General features: G+C 44.3%; 2 protein-coding genes across 2 annotated transcripts in view; one reads left to right on the top strand and one right to left on the bottom strand.

Annotated features, from left to right (window-relative positions):
- Positions 1 to 2868, top strand: part of LOC138983179 (serine-aspartate repeat-containing protein I-like) — a 5767-nt gene extending 2899 nt beyond the window's left edge. Inside the window, exon 2 of the mRNA XM_070356589.1 lies at positions 2002 to 2868. Coding sequence (XP_070212690.1) covers positions 2002 to 2868 — 867 coding nt within the window. The remainder of the gene's footprint in view (positions 1 to 2001) is intronic.
- Positions 2869 to 6697: 3829 nt separating this feature from the next.
- LOC138983180 (uncharacterized) lies at positions 6698 to 10711 on the bottom strand. The gene is made up of 4 exons (XM_070356590.1): positions 9933 to 10711; positions 9419 to 9477; positions 8387 to 8604; positions 6698 to 6719 (listed from the first exon to the last, which is right to left on the bottom strand). The coding sequence occupies exons 1-4, from the start codon at positions 10495 to 10497 to the stop codon at positions 6698 to 6700; spliced, it is 864 nt and encodes a 287-aa protein (XP_070212691.1). The 5' UTR covers positions 10498 to 10711.
- Positions 10712 to 16002: the final 5291 nt, after the last annotated feature.

Here is a 16002-nt window from a genome sequence, read left to right on the forward strand (position 1 = left end):
ACACAAGTGTTATTCCGATAACGTACCAGCTAGACCAGTTTGGAAGACTGACTCGATCGACTCTGTAGCAGACTACACGTACACAGAAATACGACTACATCAGTTCAGTAAATGAATGGTTTCCGAATTATTATTTCAAGGCAAGAACAATCGTAATCGAAAACGTGTAAGGTTCTGAACGTTCTTACCATATATAAGACTTATTACCAGCCTGCCTCATGCGTGCAGACTCAGTGCAGACTGCAGTGGTTCCATTGCCCAGGTAGCCTAGCAGACGACATTAACCCCGCTCAGCAAATTAACATGTTGGGCAAATGTGAACGAAAAAACGATGGGGATATAATACGTGTAGGGTTCAGAGCATTCTTACCGTTCATATTTAGTATCAGACTCCCCGATGAGTGAAGATACAACACGAGAAATATGCCACATTTGTTTTGAAAATGTGCGAACAGTCGAGTCCCGCTTCGAGTCAATTCAAGGGGAGTCACTCCGCACAGTCAATCCGTCGAAGCTCGACTGGAGGTTTCGAATCGCAAATAATGAAGAGCACAGTCCTTTCTCCGAGTTCAAATGAGGTCTCTCTGAAAGATCATCACTGTTCAGATTAACGCTACACTGGAATTTACCAACAGAAATTAAAAAGCGTGTGACGAAAGCACGACACACTTGAGACACCCCACACAAAAGTAGATCTTCACTGTACACGACCTGACCACACAGTTATGCCTATTCAAATGCGCGTTGCAAAATGTGCGTTTGGAATCTTCTTTTTTCTATGGCGGTACTGACAATATCGTTATTGAAACAATCCCAGTGCACTAAGGGATTTATAGAGCAAATCTCGAAAATAATTATTGAACTCAGCGCTATGCGCTTCGTTCAATAATGAATTTTCTCGATTTGCTCTATAAATCCCTTAGTGCACTGGGATGTCTCAATAACTTAAAATATTACACTTGAGTTCTCGAGCGTGGCGACGACTGACTCGAGTTTTCGAGTCTCTCCGTTCGTATTTGTGTACTGTTCTCTATATCTCACGGTTCGGGGCTAGTTCAGTTCATAACTGACCCTACGCTCCCGGTCACTTCGTATAAGTTTGGAAAGCAATATCAAGTAGCGATAATTTCAAGCGTGACCGACAACATTGCATGTTAGTGTTGAAATGGGTGCTATTTAAACATTGCATATTAGTGTTGAAATGTGTGCTATTTAAACATTGCATATCAGTGTTGAAATGTGTGCTTGAAAAGACACATACAAGGGCAGACAAACGCCAGAGAAACAGACAGAGAGACAAACAGACAGAGAGACAAACAGACAGACAGCATAGCCCTTACCCCGTCCTGTTTTTCACTGATACGTCTTTGAAGACTGTTTATTCCCTCCTCCACTGGCTGGGTGTTGACCTCGTGCTGTTCGCCTGCAACCATCAACAAAGACTGTTTATTCCCCCCTCCACTGGCTGTGACCTCGTGCTGTTCGCCTGCAACCATCAACAAAGACTGTTTATTCCCTCCTCCACTGGCTGGATGTTGACCTCGTGCTGTTCGCCTGCAACCATCAACACAGACTGTTTATTCCCTCCTCCACTGGCTGTGACCTCGTGCTGTTCGCCTGCAACCATCAACACAGACTGTTTATTCCCCCCTCCACTGGCTAGGTGTTGACCTCGTGCTGTTCGCCTGCAACCATCAACAAAGACTGTTTATTCCCCCCTCCACTGGCTGGGTGTTGACCTCGTGCTGTTCGCCTGCAACCATCAGCAAAGACACCTTTATTTGGCATCAAAAAAGAAGAATTGTAGGTTATTGGAACTGTAGTTTTGACAAAAAAACACGTTATATTTAATGTAATTGTAACGTTTTGTTTTGACAATAATTAAACGTTCCAATAACCTTTAATTCTTCTTTTTTTATTCTGAATTTATGAACGTAAGCAGTTTATCTGTTTTTGTCTTTATTTTGGCTTTCCCTTTTTTCAGTCTTTCTTTTTGTTCAGACACGCCCAGCACTCCTGCACGAAACACACTCCAAGACACGCCCAGCACTCCTGCACAAAACACACTCCAAAACACGTCCAGCACTCCTGCACGAAACACACTCCAAGACACGCCCAGCACTCCTGTACGAAACACACTCCAAGACACGCCCAGCACTCCTGCACGAAACACACTCCAAGACACGCCCAGCACTCCTGTACGAAACACACTCCAAGACACGCCCAGCACTCCTGCACGAAACATACCCCAAGACACGCCCAGCACTCCTGCACGGCACACACCCCAAGACACGCCCAGCACTCCTGTACGAAACACACCCCAAGACACGCCCAGCACTCCTGTATGAAACACACTCCAAGACACGCCCAGCACTCCTGCACGAAACACACCCCAAGACACGCCCAGCACTCCTGTACGAAACACACTCCAAGACACGCCCAGCACTCCTGCAAGAAACACACCCCAAGACACGCCCAGCACTCCTGCACGAAACACACCCCAAGACACGCCCAGCACTCCTGCACGAAACACACTCCAAGACACGCCCAGAACTCCTGTACGAAACACACTCCAAGACACGCCCAGCACTCCTGCACGAAACACACCCCAAGACACGCCCAGCACTCCTGTACGAAACACACTCCAAGACACGCCCAGCACTCCTGCACGAAACACACTCCAAGACACGCGCAGCACTCCTGCACGAAACACACCCCAAGACACGCCCAGCACTCCTGCACGAAACACACTCCAAGACACGCCCAGAACTCCTGCACGAAACACACTCCAAGACACGCCCAGCACTCCTGCACGAAACACACTCCAAGACACGCCCAGCACTCCTGCACGAAACACACTCCAATTAAGACACGCCCAGCACTCCTGCACGAAACACACCCCAAGACACGCCTAGCACTCCTGCGCGAAACACACCCCAAGACACGCCCAGCACTGCACGAAACACACTCCAAGACACGCCCAGCACTCCTGTACGACACATACTCCAAGACACGCCCAGCACTCCTGCACAACACACACTCCAAGACACGCCCAGCACCCCTGCACGAAATACACTCCAAGACACGCCAACTAACTTAAAGTCAACAACAGACACCGAGCTCAGAGAGAACATGCCACACGGGGTTGAGTGTAATCCAAATGACTTTCTCCGTCTACTTGGGGGAAGCAATCACCCGCTGAACGACTCACCGAATTGCCTGAGTAAGTCGTTGATCCCCGTGGCCTCCAGTGTGCTTTTCTTCATCTGCAACGCCACACTCAGTGTCAACACAACAACCAGCAATGACTGACAGCTAATATCACACACATAATCAACACATTCATAGACGCAAAGTCGCACAGACAGGCAGCCATACATTCAGGCAGGTACAGACACACAGAGACATTTACAGAGACACTGACAGACAGACATATACATGTTACATACGTACGCACACACGCACAAAGAGAGAGAGAGAGAGAGAGAGAGAGAGAGAGAGAGAGAGAGAGAGAGAGAGAGAGCCCCACAAGAAAAATAACTTCAGCACAATATTGCACTATGATGCATTCTGTAAAAGTTTCAAAATTATACGAAATTCACCTCGCCAAAAATCTTGTCCTGTAGGTGTCGCAGAAAAGCACGGAGTTTCCACTTGATGGTCTTCCGGAACTCCCTCCACTTGTTCTGCAAAAGACAAGGGCAGAGTTGTGTTCCCCCTTTAACATTTGTGTAATTACTATACACCATGCTTTTGGACTTTGCGCTTTGTATAGCAACTACAGATAATATTTGAAAACAAAGTTTTGGAAGCAATTTTTCCCATGGAAAATTGAAAATCTCGCACGGTTAAGATCATGTCATCCATGTTTGTACTAACGAAGATGTTGTTAAAGCTGCGGTACACATCCGACGCCAAGACTTTGTCCTCGAAGCGAGTGTCGGCGTACATGACGAGATAGTTGAGCGCTTGCTCGTACTTGTCCTGTGTGACCGTGATGGAGGTTCGTACCGCCTGCACTGCCGGTAAGGTCTCGTTCTCCACTGCGACAGACAGGGAATGGGGCTGTGACTTCCACACGGTTCTGCATGCGACAGGTATAAAACTAAGCGGTGTTTAGACAGGTATAAAACTAAGCGGTGTTCAGAAAGTGTTCTTTGATTCGGTGCTCCTCAAATTATATGAAAAGCAGCACCGACACATACATACACACACACAGGTACACACACAGGTACACACACAGGTACACACACAGGTACACACACAGGTACACACACAGGTACACACAAGCGTCAAGCAGTCAGACAGTGGAGGGCCTTTAATGGCATAGCAAGTTGGACTTTATTGACACGGGAATAAATGATTTAGTTTGGGTAAAAAAAATGGGTGCACTACGTAATTATGTTTTTTGCAGAGCTTATTATTATTATTAACAATAAAGAGAAGTGTACTCACCAGCTTCAATGACGGCGGGACTGGTCGCAGTCAGCTTCTGTCGGATGTTGTTGTTGATGGCAGCCACCAGGCGCTCAGAGAAATCTGGAGACAACAACAACTACAACAACAACAATATCAACAACAACAACAACAATATCATTAACAACAACAACAACAACAACAACAACAACAACAACAACAACAACAACGAGATTTCAGTCTTGGAACAACTCCTTCCCCTAATTGACACCATTAGTATTTGCTGACATTACTGAATGCAGCAAAACCAAGCAAAGTGCACATTGCAAGCTCAAAGTGTTTGTTTGTTTGCTCGTTTCCTTGTTTGTTTGCACAGACTGGTATTATCATTACTCACTCCCAATGCTTTTCTTCATGCTTTCTTGGAAATCAGCAAAATTGGTGGCCATCGAATATCTCAGAACCTGTCACAAACATGTCAAAATAACACACAATCCTTTCTGGAAACCTCAAATTAAATCAGGCAACCATCAGCCAACATACCAATCGACCAACTATCAATCCTACCAACCAACCATCCAACCGTACGTAGACATACGAACGAAAGAAGAGAATACGAAGTAAATGCATTTAGAGGATGAATATTTTCTTTGTCGATTTGACGTATCTAATATTCCACGCTTGGACATTACAGTCGTTCCCGTGGAGACAACTTGGCTCACTATCTCAAATCTGGTCAGGCTTTTCATTTACACGGGATCAGATCTGAGATGGGGACACGAACTGTTTAGGGAAGGATTAGCCGGGCCTTTAATTATTGCTGTAGTGTCATGTGTATTTGTAAAGTGCATGCTGTGCTCCATAACTGTCTGTGCATCACTTGTACGCTACTCGACCAGCACTGAAGTGAATACTATACTTGTATAATATCGGAGTGTGATATCGTTTATTACTTACATGCTACTGGAGTGTGATATCATAACTTACATGCTACTGGAGTGTGATATCATAACTTACATGCTACTGGAGTGTGATATCATAACTTACATGCTACAGGAGTGTGATCATAACTTACATGCTACAGTAATGTGATATCATAACTTACATTCTACTGTGGTGTGATATCATAACTTACATGCTACAGGAATGTGATATCATTTATAACTTACATCCGTGGTTCTGCGCACGAAGGTGGAGAAGGCGCGCGTCACGTGCGCCATGACGTTGTTGAGCGTAACGTCACGGCTCTCCTTGTTGTGGCTGACAACGAACACAGTGACGCCCGCCATTCTGGTCAACAATCATGTCATGTTGAAGATATGACACCTAAGAAGCCTTTTGAGGAAACGTTTTCTGATTTCTGTGTTTGTCTCACTCACAATCCGTCTCTCTCAGTCTGTCTGTCTCTCTAACAGTCAGTAACAGTCCTTTCCGTCTGTCTCTGTCTGTAACATAGCCTCTGTCTGTCTGTAACATAGCCTCTGTCTGTCTGTAACATAGCCTCTGTCTGTCTGTAACATAGCCTCTGTCTGTCTGTAACATAGCCTCTGTCTGTCTGTAACATAGCCTCTGTCTGTCTGTAACATAGCCTCTGTCTCAAAACCCTACCATGTTAGCACAGTACTAATTACTGACAAGCAATTGGAATCATGCTCTTTCGATGAACAGCTCACATTTAACAAAACACAGCTACAAGTAATTTGCAGGTGATTCAAACTCCCTTTCTGTTTATCCCGCATAAACTTTCCTGGGTCCCAGCTCTCAAAAGGGATATAATTACCCATAATGCTCAAGGCCACCACGCAGTGAATTCTTCTTGCATGACAGGAAGCGACAGGAGCATTTTGGTGTGTGTTTTTGTGTGCGTACTATTGTTTTTGCTTTTTTATATGTTTAAATAAAAAAACTCTTACATTAGGGTTATACGTTAGAGTTATACCATTATCACAGTCAAACCCGTCTATAACGGCCACGCAAGGGGCCGTCCAACAGTCATCATTATAGACAGGTGATCGTTATGGAAAGGTGAATTATATAGTAGAAAAAACTCGGGGTTTTGCGTAGTTCGTACTGGGAAGGTCGTTACCAAGAGGTGGGAAGGTCGTTACCAAGAAGTGGGAAGGTCGTTACCAAGAGGTGGGAAGGTCGTTACCTAGAGGTGGGAAGGTCGTTTGCAAGAGGTGGTAACCAGGGCAGGGGTGAATGTGTGTGTGTTTTGGGTGGACATTTGAACCTGCCCTTGCGACCACCTCTCGAAAGCGACCAACTGGCCCCAAGGACCCTAGACGAGTTTTTCTTCCACACTACTCACAAAAAGTTAAGGATCACTATGAGAAAACAGGTGCTCAATAAAATCAGTTCGCTACTGTTATTTATTTCTCAGTCAAACCAAATTGTTATGAATTCTTGTTCAGCTGTAAGTGGGCGATGTTGTGTTAGTGGTAAAATTGCACGGGATTCTCTACTACTGAGGTTGGTAGCAAAAGAAAAAGTGGAAACTTGCGAAAAAGGACCTTGTTTTGGACCGTTCGGCCCGAACACATTGCGCAAGCCACATGGAAAAACCATTATGCACGTGCAAGCACTGCTGTTTATGTGTGAGATGCTGTCACTTGCTTGGCTTTTTGAGAAGACAGACCACCAGTATTAGGCATTATCTGACAATGCCTCCACGACGAAAATTGAACGAGTTTGAGAGAGGACGAGCTGTTGCATGGTTCCAAGATGGTGTCCCCAAGCGAGAAGTGGCCAGGCGACTTCACGTGTCCATCTCGGTCATTGTCAGACTGATTCAACGTTTCACAGCCACTGGGAGGGTCCAGGAAAGACGCAGACCTGGGCGACCAAAGAAGACAACTCCACGTGCAGATCGTCTCATTGAACGACTAGCCTTGCAAACAAGATCAGCCTCTTCCAGCATTATTCGAAGGCAGCGGAGGGTGGCTACTAACACCAACATCAGCCAGCAGACCATACGGAATCGCCTTCATGGGTTTAACCTCCGTTCTCGTCGCCCAGCTGTACGGCCACGCTTAACCCCAGCCCATAGGGCAGCACGCTGCGCCTTCTGCAGACGTCACGTGAGGTGGACACGTCAGCAATGGTCCCAGGTCCAGTTCAGTGATGAATCACGCTTCACCCTGAACCACAACGACGACCGACCGAGGTTCTGTAATGGTCTGGGGGGCCTTCAGCCTTCACCACAGAACACCCTTGTTTCATGTACAGGGTAACCTGACTGGCCTCCGATACCGGGATGAGATCCTTCGACCGCTGGCTGTGCCTACACTGCAGCAGATGGGACCGCAGGCTGTCTACCAGGATGACAACGCTCGCCCCCACAGGGCAAGGGTGGTCAACGACTTCCTGCAGCAGTCTGGAGTCAACAGAATGGAGTGGCCAGCATGCAGTCCCGATCTCAACCCGATTGAGAACCTCTGGGATGAGTTGGATCGCAAAGTGAGGAGCAACCACCCCCCTCCCAGGGATGTCCAGCACCTCTACCAGATGCTGCAGGCTGAGTGGCAGGCGCTTCCACAGAGGATCTTCACCACCCTGGTCAACTCTATGAGGACTCGCTGCGTCGAGTGCCAGAACAGCCAGGGCGGTTACACGCATTACTGAACTTTTGGGAGCATCTGAATGCCATGTCTTGTGATTTCAACGACTTTGTGAAATTAAATTTCGATACGTACACACTTTGATAAAATGTACAAACCAAACGATTGCTCGAAATTGAAGGAAATGTATCGTTATCACTAAAGCATTGACTTAAACGTTTGCCAAATACCAACGCATTGGCTTTCTTATTTGGAAAGTTATGAATTTGTGTGCAAGTGATCCTTAACTTTTTGTGAGTAGCTTATATACAATTCATCTTTCATAACGACCGCCTGTCTGTTACGACCACTTTTGGTCCCTTGGCTGGTTGTTACTGACAGGTTGGACCGTACAACCACTATACACTGACATAAGTAGCAGCGAGAGCAGGATGGTCAGCACGGTGAAGACCAGTCTCCGCCTGGTGAAGGCCTTGTCGCGCTGATCGTAGGGAGGCTTGTGTCGTCTGCTGCCCTTCCTCTCCGTCACCTGACCACAGCAGACGACACACAGCAGGTAGACAGGGAGGCACAGCGCGATCACCTGAGCTGCCAGGTACATGGACAACCCCATGAAGTCGTTGGCTACCTGACAAGGGGAAGATGATAATTATATGTGTTTATCGACGTCGTCGTCATCATCGATCATCCCTCCCATACCGTAGTTTGACTCGACCTCATTGGCATGATATACACACGTGTGAAGAGATGGTTTATTTATCACGTATAAAACTTGATATTAACCTTGCAGAGGTGTTGTTAACCCGTGATTTGTAAAAATGTCAAATGTTTTACAAATCACGTAGATGCGCCCGATATGTTCTTGTCATCTCGAAAGTCAAGGAATCTATAAGATTTGTTTTTCATTTTTCTTTTCATTACTTTACTTTATTGTCCCATCGCTGGGAAATTCGGGTCGCTTCCTCCCAGTGGAAAGCTAGCAGCAACAGAGTCGCGCTACCCCAAAGTCAAGGGATCTATTAGATTTTTTTCATTTTCTTTTTTCATGACTTTATTGTCCCATCGCTGGGAAATACGGGTTTCTTTTCTTTGTAATGCTAACAATCGAAATATTTTATCTATCGGGCCCAAACCACCCCCCACCACCCAGCATAGAGGCTCTAAACAACAAATATTAATAATAATAAAAGGCATGTATTACTTTGTGGAATGCGATATTTTTACATTTTTTACGGTTTTAGGTTCGACGTAATTTGTAAAATGTTTTTACATTTTTACAAATCACGGGTTAACAGGTGTGTGTGTGTGTGTGTGTGTGTGTGTGTGTGTGTGTGTGTGTCTGTGTCTGTTTGTGTTTGTGTAAGTGTGTGTGATGTGTATGTGTGTGTGTGTGTGTGTGTGTGTGTGTGTGTGTGTGTGTGTGTCTGTTTGTGTTTGTTTACCTTTGACCATGTCCGGTCTCCAAACGTGAATCTTCCTGTCAAAATGTCCCCAAGCCTAACTGCAATGTCAAACAAAGGAACCTGCTGTACAACATTCAACTGGGTTACGTTAAATGTCCGAGCTGAGAAAGTTGTGAATCGGATTTTCATGACATACCCTTGTTCGCTTTTATTTAAATTCCCGACACCGGAAGTACTCTAGAATTTGCATTGAATGAAGGAGGGGGAGGAGGGTATACACTCACAGGAATATCTTCTTCTTGTCGTTCGCTGTTCTCACAGGAATATGTTTCTAACTGTGTCCATATAAACGCACTGCCTATTCAACCTTGTAATATGTTAGTAAACTTGGTTGATTTGTATCTGTATTATGCATTACGAGAAAACGATGTTGAAATGTTAAATTAATAGCCCAATGTCCAAACGAAAGCTTTAAGTTAGCAGGGACAATAAGACGGGTTATTGAGGAATTCTTGAGGAACTATCGGTTTAAATGAAAATTCTGTGACGTCACCTTTCTTTTCGGTGCATGTCTTTGCCTGTGTGCTGCCGTTGACTGTCGTCTGCCTGGCAATGCTCCGTGTGTGTCTGTGCGACTGTGTGTTGGTCTGTCTTGGCCAGATCACGGCGTTCGTGTGCATGTGACAAGAACCGGGTAGACTGTCGGAGTCATCGTGGCTCAGTTTGTTACGAGAACTTTCTTGTCCTCTTCGCTTGCTGAGCGCGGCATTGTACCGTTCTCCAGTCTCTTCGGCATCGTTATCACTGGGAACTTCAGCCATTGTATTTCTCAGAAGTTTTCTGTCAGCAACGTCTATTGATCTCCCGCCGATTGCTGCAGTAAACTTCTCGTCGGTAACTTCTGCTGATGTCCGCTTAATAACCGTAGGTGTGATGTCGTTGGCAGTGTGTGCGTGTGTCTCGTGGAATTGGCTTACTGAATGGTCATCCGTGGGAGTTTCCTGTGTGGAGTGGGGTGGACTCGGGGAAGATGACCCGGTGGTGGGAGCTAGCGACGTCATCAGCAGGACCACCAAGGGAACTGGCAGCGACCGTGCCATGGTGTGGGATGATGTCATTATCACGTACACTGTGACAGTTTTGCTCTGACTGCCTCGTCCGCTCTGGCTGTTTCACATATATGTGGACAATGTGTTATAGCGTGCCCAGCATTCAAACTGACAAGTCAGTTCTACGCGCACTAGAAATGTTGAACATGAAATTCGCCGATGACTGGATTTGTTGTGAGCCTGCTCTTTCTTCTTCTTATTCTATCAATGATTTGTATATATGTTTTCCCTCTCTACCCTTTACCGAGCTGAAAGTCTTAAGATCCATAGAACCGTTTGATAGTGAAACAGGATGCGCGTCATTTCATCAAAGCTGATACGTAGGCCTATCACCACTTTTCTAACTACACGTGACGTAGGGCGTACGCTTATCGTCAGTGACACGTAACACGCCAAATACATAGACAAGTACACACAGACAGAAGGAAAGAAAGGAAGACAGACAGACAGAAAGAAAGGAATAAAGACAAACTGACAGACAGACAGACAGAAAGAAAGATTGATTGAAAGAGAGAAAGAAAGAAAGAAAACAAGAACAAAAGAAAGAAGAAGACCGCTAAGGCGTGATTAACCATTCAGTCGAGCACGGAAACCAGACACACCAGCGGCGAAGCGATGACAGTCGAGCACTGACAAACATCCGTTTCACTTTCACCTTACCAACACACACACACACACACACACTCTCTCTCTCTCTCTCACACCCACCCACACCCCACACACACACACACACACTCTCTCTCTCTCTCTCTCACCCACGTGACACGATCACAGAGGCAAAGTTTCAGTGAGAGTTTATTAATTTCTTCCCAATCAGTTTGAAAGCAAAAAGTCCAAAAGAAACAATCAGCAGCGTGATACAAAGTGTGGTTCTATCACAGTCAGTAGTGTGCTCATGCTGCTTTCAAGGAACACAAACATAAACACAAAAACAAAACAAAACAATCCCAAACGACAAGGTTGCATCTTTTAAATGTTCATGATAGTTACACTAAAGAATAATGTCACCTTTCAAATGACAAAAAGGTGGATTGACAGTAATTAAGTTTCGGAACAAACTTGAAGGTCCATGCAAGAGACAATGCAGAATAGACAATGCAGAATAGACAATGCAGAACAGACAATGCAGAACAGACAATGCAGAACAGACAATGCAGAACAGACAATGCAGAACAGACAATGCAGAACAGACAATGCAGAATAGACAATGCAGAATAGACAATGCAGAATAGACAATGCAGAATAGACAACTGTTGCATGCAATAGACAATGCAGAATAGACAACTGTTGCATGCAATAGACAATGCAGAATAGACAACTGTTGCATGAAAGTGTGTCGCTGGTCAAGTATAAGCAGTACATTCCACAACATGGACATCTCAGTTACATAGCAGCCAGTCAAATGTGACCTCAAACAGCCACGCATGTAGGTTGCGGCTACAGGCAAACTGATCATTTTGAAAGAAATACGTGAAAAGGAAGAAAACAACGAGAAAAGGGAACCGTGGGGAAAAAAATAGAAGAAAAAACTGTTAAAAACCATTTGCAACCACAAGTGCTTTAAAACTGATTGGTGTCATGGACGGATAAAGAGCACCTATAAATGCAATCACAACAGTAGCCAATCACAGAATGGATGGAATGTATTCATGCAGCACTGCCACAATAACACACGGCCACAATCACATACATCATTCAACAGTCATGCAACACTGCCACAATCACATAGATCATTCAACAGTCATGCAAATGAGCAAGTCTGAAAAAAACATGGGATAGCTAATGCTCCACTGAACTGGCATTTGTTTGTTTGTGTGTGTGTGTGTGTGCGTTTGTGTGTGTGTGTGTGTGCGTGCATGTAATCAAAAAGAAAACAAAGAAGTGTGAGATGTTATTGGATATGCTCCACTCAACTGGCATATATACATGTGTGTGTGCAAATGTGCGGATGGGGTGGGAATGGGGGTTAGAGTGAAATAAGCACAGGAAGAATAAATTCAACAGTCAAAGCGAAGAACTGTCGTTACACACTTATCACATATACACACTGCATTACAAACTTCTGTAGCTGTACTTGGCAGCTGTGATGACGTATATTCCTACATATAGTAAATAACCCGATTCCACCTTTCTTTCAGGAAATCATTTGTACCACATCTGCAGTGATGGCCCATGGGTACATTCTTTTTCTTGCAACACATGTGCCAGAGATACTTTCAAAGTATCAAAGTATCAAGTACATGTGAATTTTTGTTGTGTTAAAAATTAAAAATTACAATAACTAACCATTCTTGTTTTCTGATTCTGATTGTAGAAAGGAGCGTCTCTTAACGCCACTTTCTGTCACTCTCCCATTACGTTATTCACATTAGTTTTTGTTCTGCAATTCACATGCTCTTGTTCATAATGAGGAAGTACTGGACGTCCTTCCAGTGTTAGAGATTCAGGGGGGGATGGGATAGAGCCACTTGTTAATTGTTTCTTGTTCACAAAAGCACTAATAAAAAAATTGCTCCAGGGGCTTGCAACGTAGTACAATATATGACCGTTAGTCGCCTCTTACGGCATGCTGGGGAGCATCGGGTAAATTCTTCCCTATAACCCGCGGGGGGTGATTCAGTTCACCGTGTCAGATGTGACCAGGCTTTACACGGGATGAGATCACCCCTCCACTTGGACTTATAGCAATAATCAACAACCTGGCGGGCGGGGATGTAGCTCAGTCGGTAGCGCACTGCATGGATTTGTATCCAGTTGGCCGCTGTCAGCGTGAGTTCGTCCCCACGTTCGGCGAGAGATTGATTTCTCAGAGTCAACTTTGTGTGCAGACTCTCCTCGGTGTCCGAACACCCCCGTGTGTACATACAAGCACAAGACCAAGTGCGCATGAAAAAGATCCTGTAATCCATGTCAGAGTTCGGTGGGTTATAGAAACACGAAAATACCCAGCATGCTTCCTCCGAAAACGGCGTATGGCTGCCAAAATGGCGGGGTAAAAAACGGTCATACACGTAAACTTCCACTCGTGCAAAAAACATGAGTGTACGTGGGAGTTTCAACCCACGAACGCAGAAGAAGATCAACAACCTGGCTATTTTCTGCGCAGAGTCAGGAGTTGTTGATGTATTAACACATGTAACAGCCCGGGCAAGTCTCAGATAGTAAGACAAACTGTGTTTATGGGAAGGAATGTACCTTTAACAGTCAAATCTTTTTTTAAATCTCAAACCTCAGTGCACAAAAAAAAAATTATAACACAAATTAAAGAAACAACAACAGCCACCAAATATATACTGCCTTTCAGTGCCAGATCCTCTCCATCAAACAGTAATACTTGTGTCACAAGAACCATGAAATAGTGACACGACGCACACAGGTTGCTGACACAAAAATGCAAATGCAAAAAATGTGACGTCAAATAAACATTGAGCTGTTTGCTTGATGTTTGTGAAGCGTACACATGTGACGTCAAATAAACATTGAGCTGTTTGCTTGATGTTTGTGAAGCGTACACATGTGACAGTAAATGAACACACTGTCAATGGCACAAGGTCTTGCAGTGTTAGAGATTCAGTCTTGCAAACAAACATGAGCAGCAGCTAGGCGGTGAGTAACAAAACAAAGAGAGAAAACAGCAGCAGATTTGTTTTAGCGGTTCTAGGACTTAATAATAATAATAATAAATGAGCATTTATATAGCGCAACATCATAACTTTACAATTATGCTCTTTGCGCTTGACACATTTAAAATTAAAACACAGTTATACAAGCATTTACATCTACATTCATAGTCAGCAACTGATGTATAAACTGTGTGGGCTGGGGCTGAGTTGTACATGTGTGACTGTGGAATTTTCACAGCCATACATAACCTCCTTACAGGTTAGACATTTTTTACGTGAAATTAGGCTGATAAAAGTTTTATCCTTTTAACTTCTCTCTTGAAACAAGAGACACAGCGGTACCTGTGATGTTCGCCCCTGCAACGTGAAGACACCCCTCCAGCAAAGGGCACCTTCTTCTGTCTTGAAACAAGAGACACAGCGGTACCTGCGATGTTCGCCCCTGCAATGTGGAGGACACCCCTCCAGCAAAGGGCACCTTCTTCTGTCTTGAAACTAGAGACACAGCGGTACCTGTGATGTCCGCCCCTGCAACGTGAAGACACCCCTCCAGCAAAGGGCACCTTTAACTGTCTTTGTACGGATTATTACAAATAAACATGTCAGGCCAGATTCAATGAAGGGACACTTTTGGCCGCGGTCTCAAGGCCATTTGTCATAACAGGTACCACTGTCAAACTTTAATTCATTTGATTTATTTTTTTCAAAAAGCTCATAAGCTTATATACATTCAATACATTGGTCATCAGAAATTCATCTGCAGCTTGAAACCTTATTATGTTTATTTTTTAACCACTACTCAAAAAAAGGGAAAACGATGCTTGTCGTGAGTTTGAAGAGAGCACCCTCATCCAAACAACCACATGTATAACTAAACAGTAAGAAGAGACAACAAGTGTAAAACATATTTTGCGTGAGAAAATCACAAAGATTCAGCAGTGATCGAAGTATGGTGCAGAATTATCACATCAACAACAGCTGAAAATGGAGTTCACCTGAATAAGAAAATACTAACTTTCCTTGTACGTACAGGTATACATACATACCTGTGTAATACTGACTGCATGGCAACCATATGTCACCTTGAACCGTGTCAAAAAGAACCATGTCGAAATGAACCACGTCACTTTCAACCATGTCACAAATCATTGCACACAAATGTGCTGGAGACGCTGAACATGACAGTGTCCGACTTCTTCCTTCAAGCAAAACATTTCTCTTTAAAAATAGTTTTGACTGGTTTTGTTCCTGAAGTTGTACATGTAGCTCTATCCAAAGGGCTACTCAGCCTGCAGAGTACATCAGTACATGTTTATTTATATGGTACATGCACTGAACTACTCTGTCTTTCTGGGTTTCATTTGCCTAAAGGGAGTCGATGACATGCATTCAATATAATTATATTTGTTATTCTTTCTGTGTGTGTGTCTGTCTGTGTCACTTTTGCAAACGTTATACCAATGTCCATATCTGAACGAATCCTTTCCACATGTTGTGTGTGTGTGTGTTGACGCTATGTCCATACTTTAAATCTACCCCTGTACCTTGGATAACATCTTTTCAATTCATTCTTTAACAACAGTTAGTATGATTTCTGTTCTTCAAATTCCCATCCTGACACCCCCCCCCTCCCCCTCCTCACACACAAAAGGCTGTGGTTGCATTCACCAGATAAAAACACAGTACAGAGTCAGTGACTGCTATAATAATATTTGAAAAATTAAATGTACATTTAAAGATGCACGCAAAAATCTAAGAAAATTGGGTCTTAACATGGAGGGAGTCTTAAAATGGAGGGAGTCTTAAAATGGAGGGAGTCTTAAAAGGGAGGGAGTCTTACAATAGAGGTAAATGTACAGAAGCGATATGAACAGAACATCTGAGATAGAAG

This window comes from Littorina saxatilis, linkage group LG12 (assembly GCF_037325665.1).
Source record: "Littorina saxatilis isolate snail1 linkage group LG12, US_GU_Lsax_2.0, whole genome shotgun sequence".
Classification (NCBI taxonomy): domain Eukaryota; kingdom Metazoa; phylum Mollusca; class Gastropoda; order Littorinimorpha; family Littorinidae; genus Littorina; species Littorina saxatilis.

Coding starts and splice junctions, on each gene's coding strand:
- LOC138983180 (XM_070356590.1), bottom strand. CDS start 10,497: ATGACATCATCCCACACCATGGCACGGTCGCTGCCAGTTCCCTTGGTG. Junction 9,478..9,932: donor GACATGCACCGAAAAGAAAG/GTGACGTCACAG, acceptor TTGACATTGCAG/TTAGGCTTGGGGACATTTTG. Junction 8,605..9,418: donor GAGACCGGACATGGTCAAAG/GTAAACAAACAC, acceptor TCCCCTTGTCAG/GTAGCCAACGACTTCATGGG.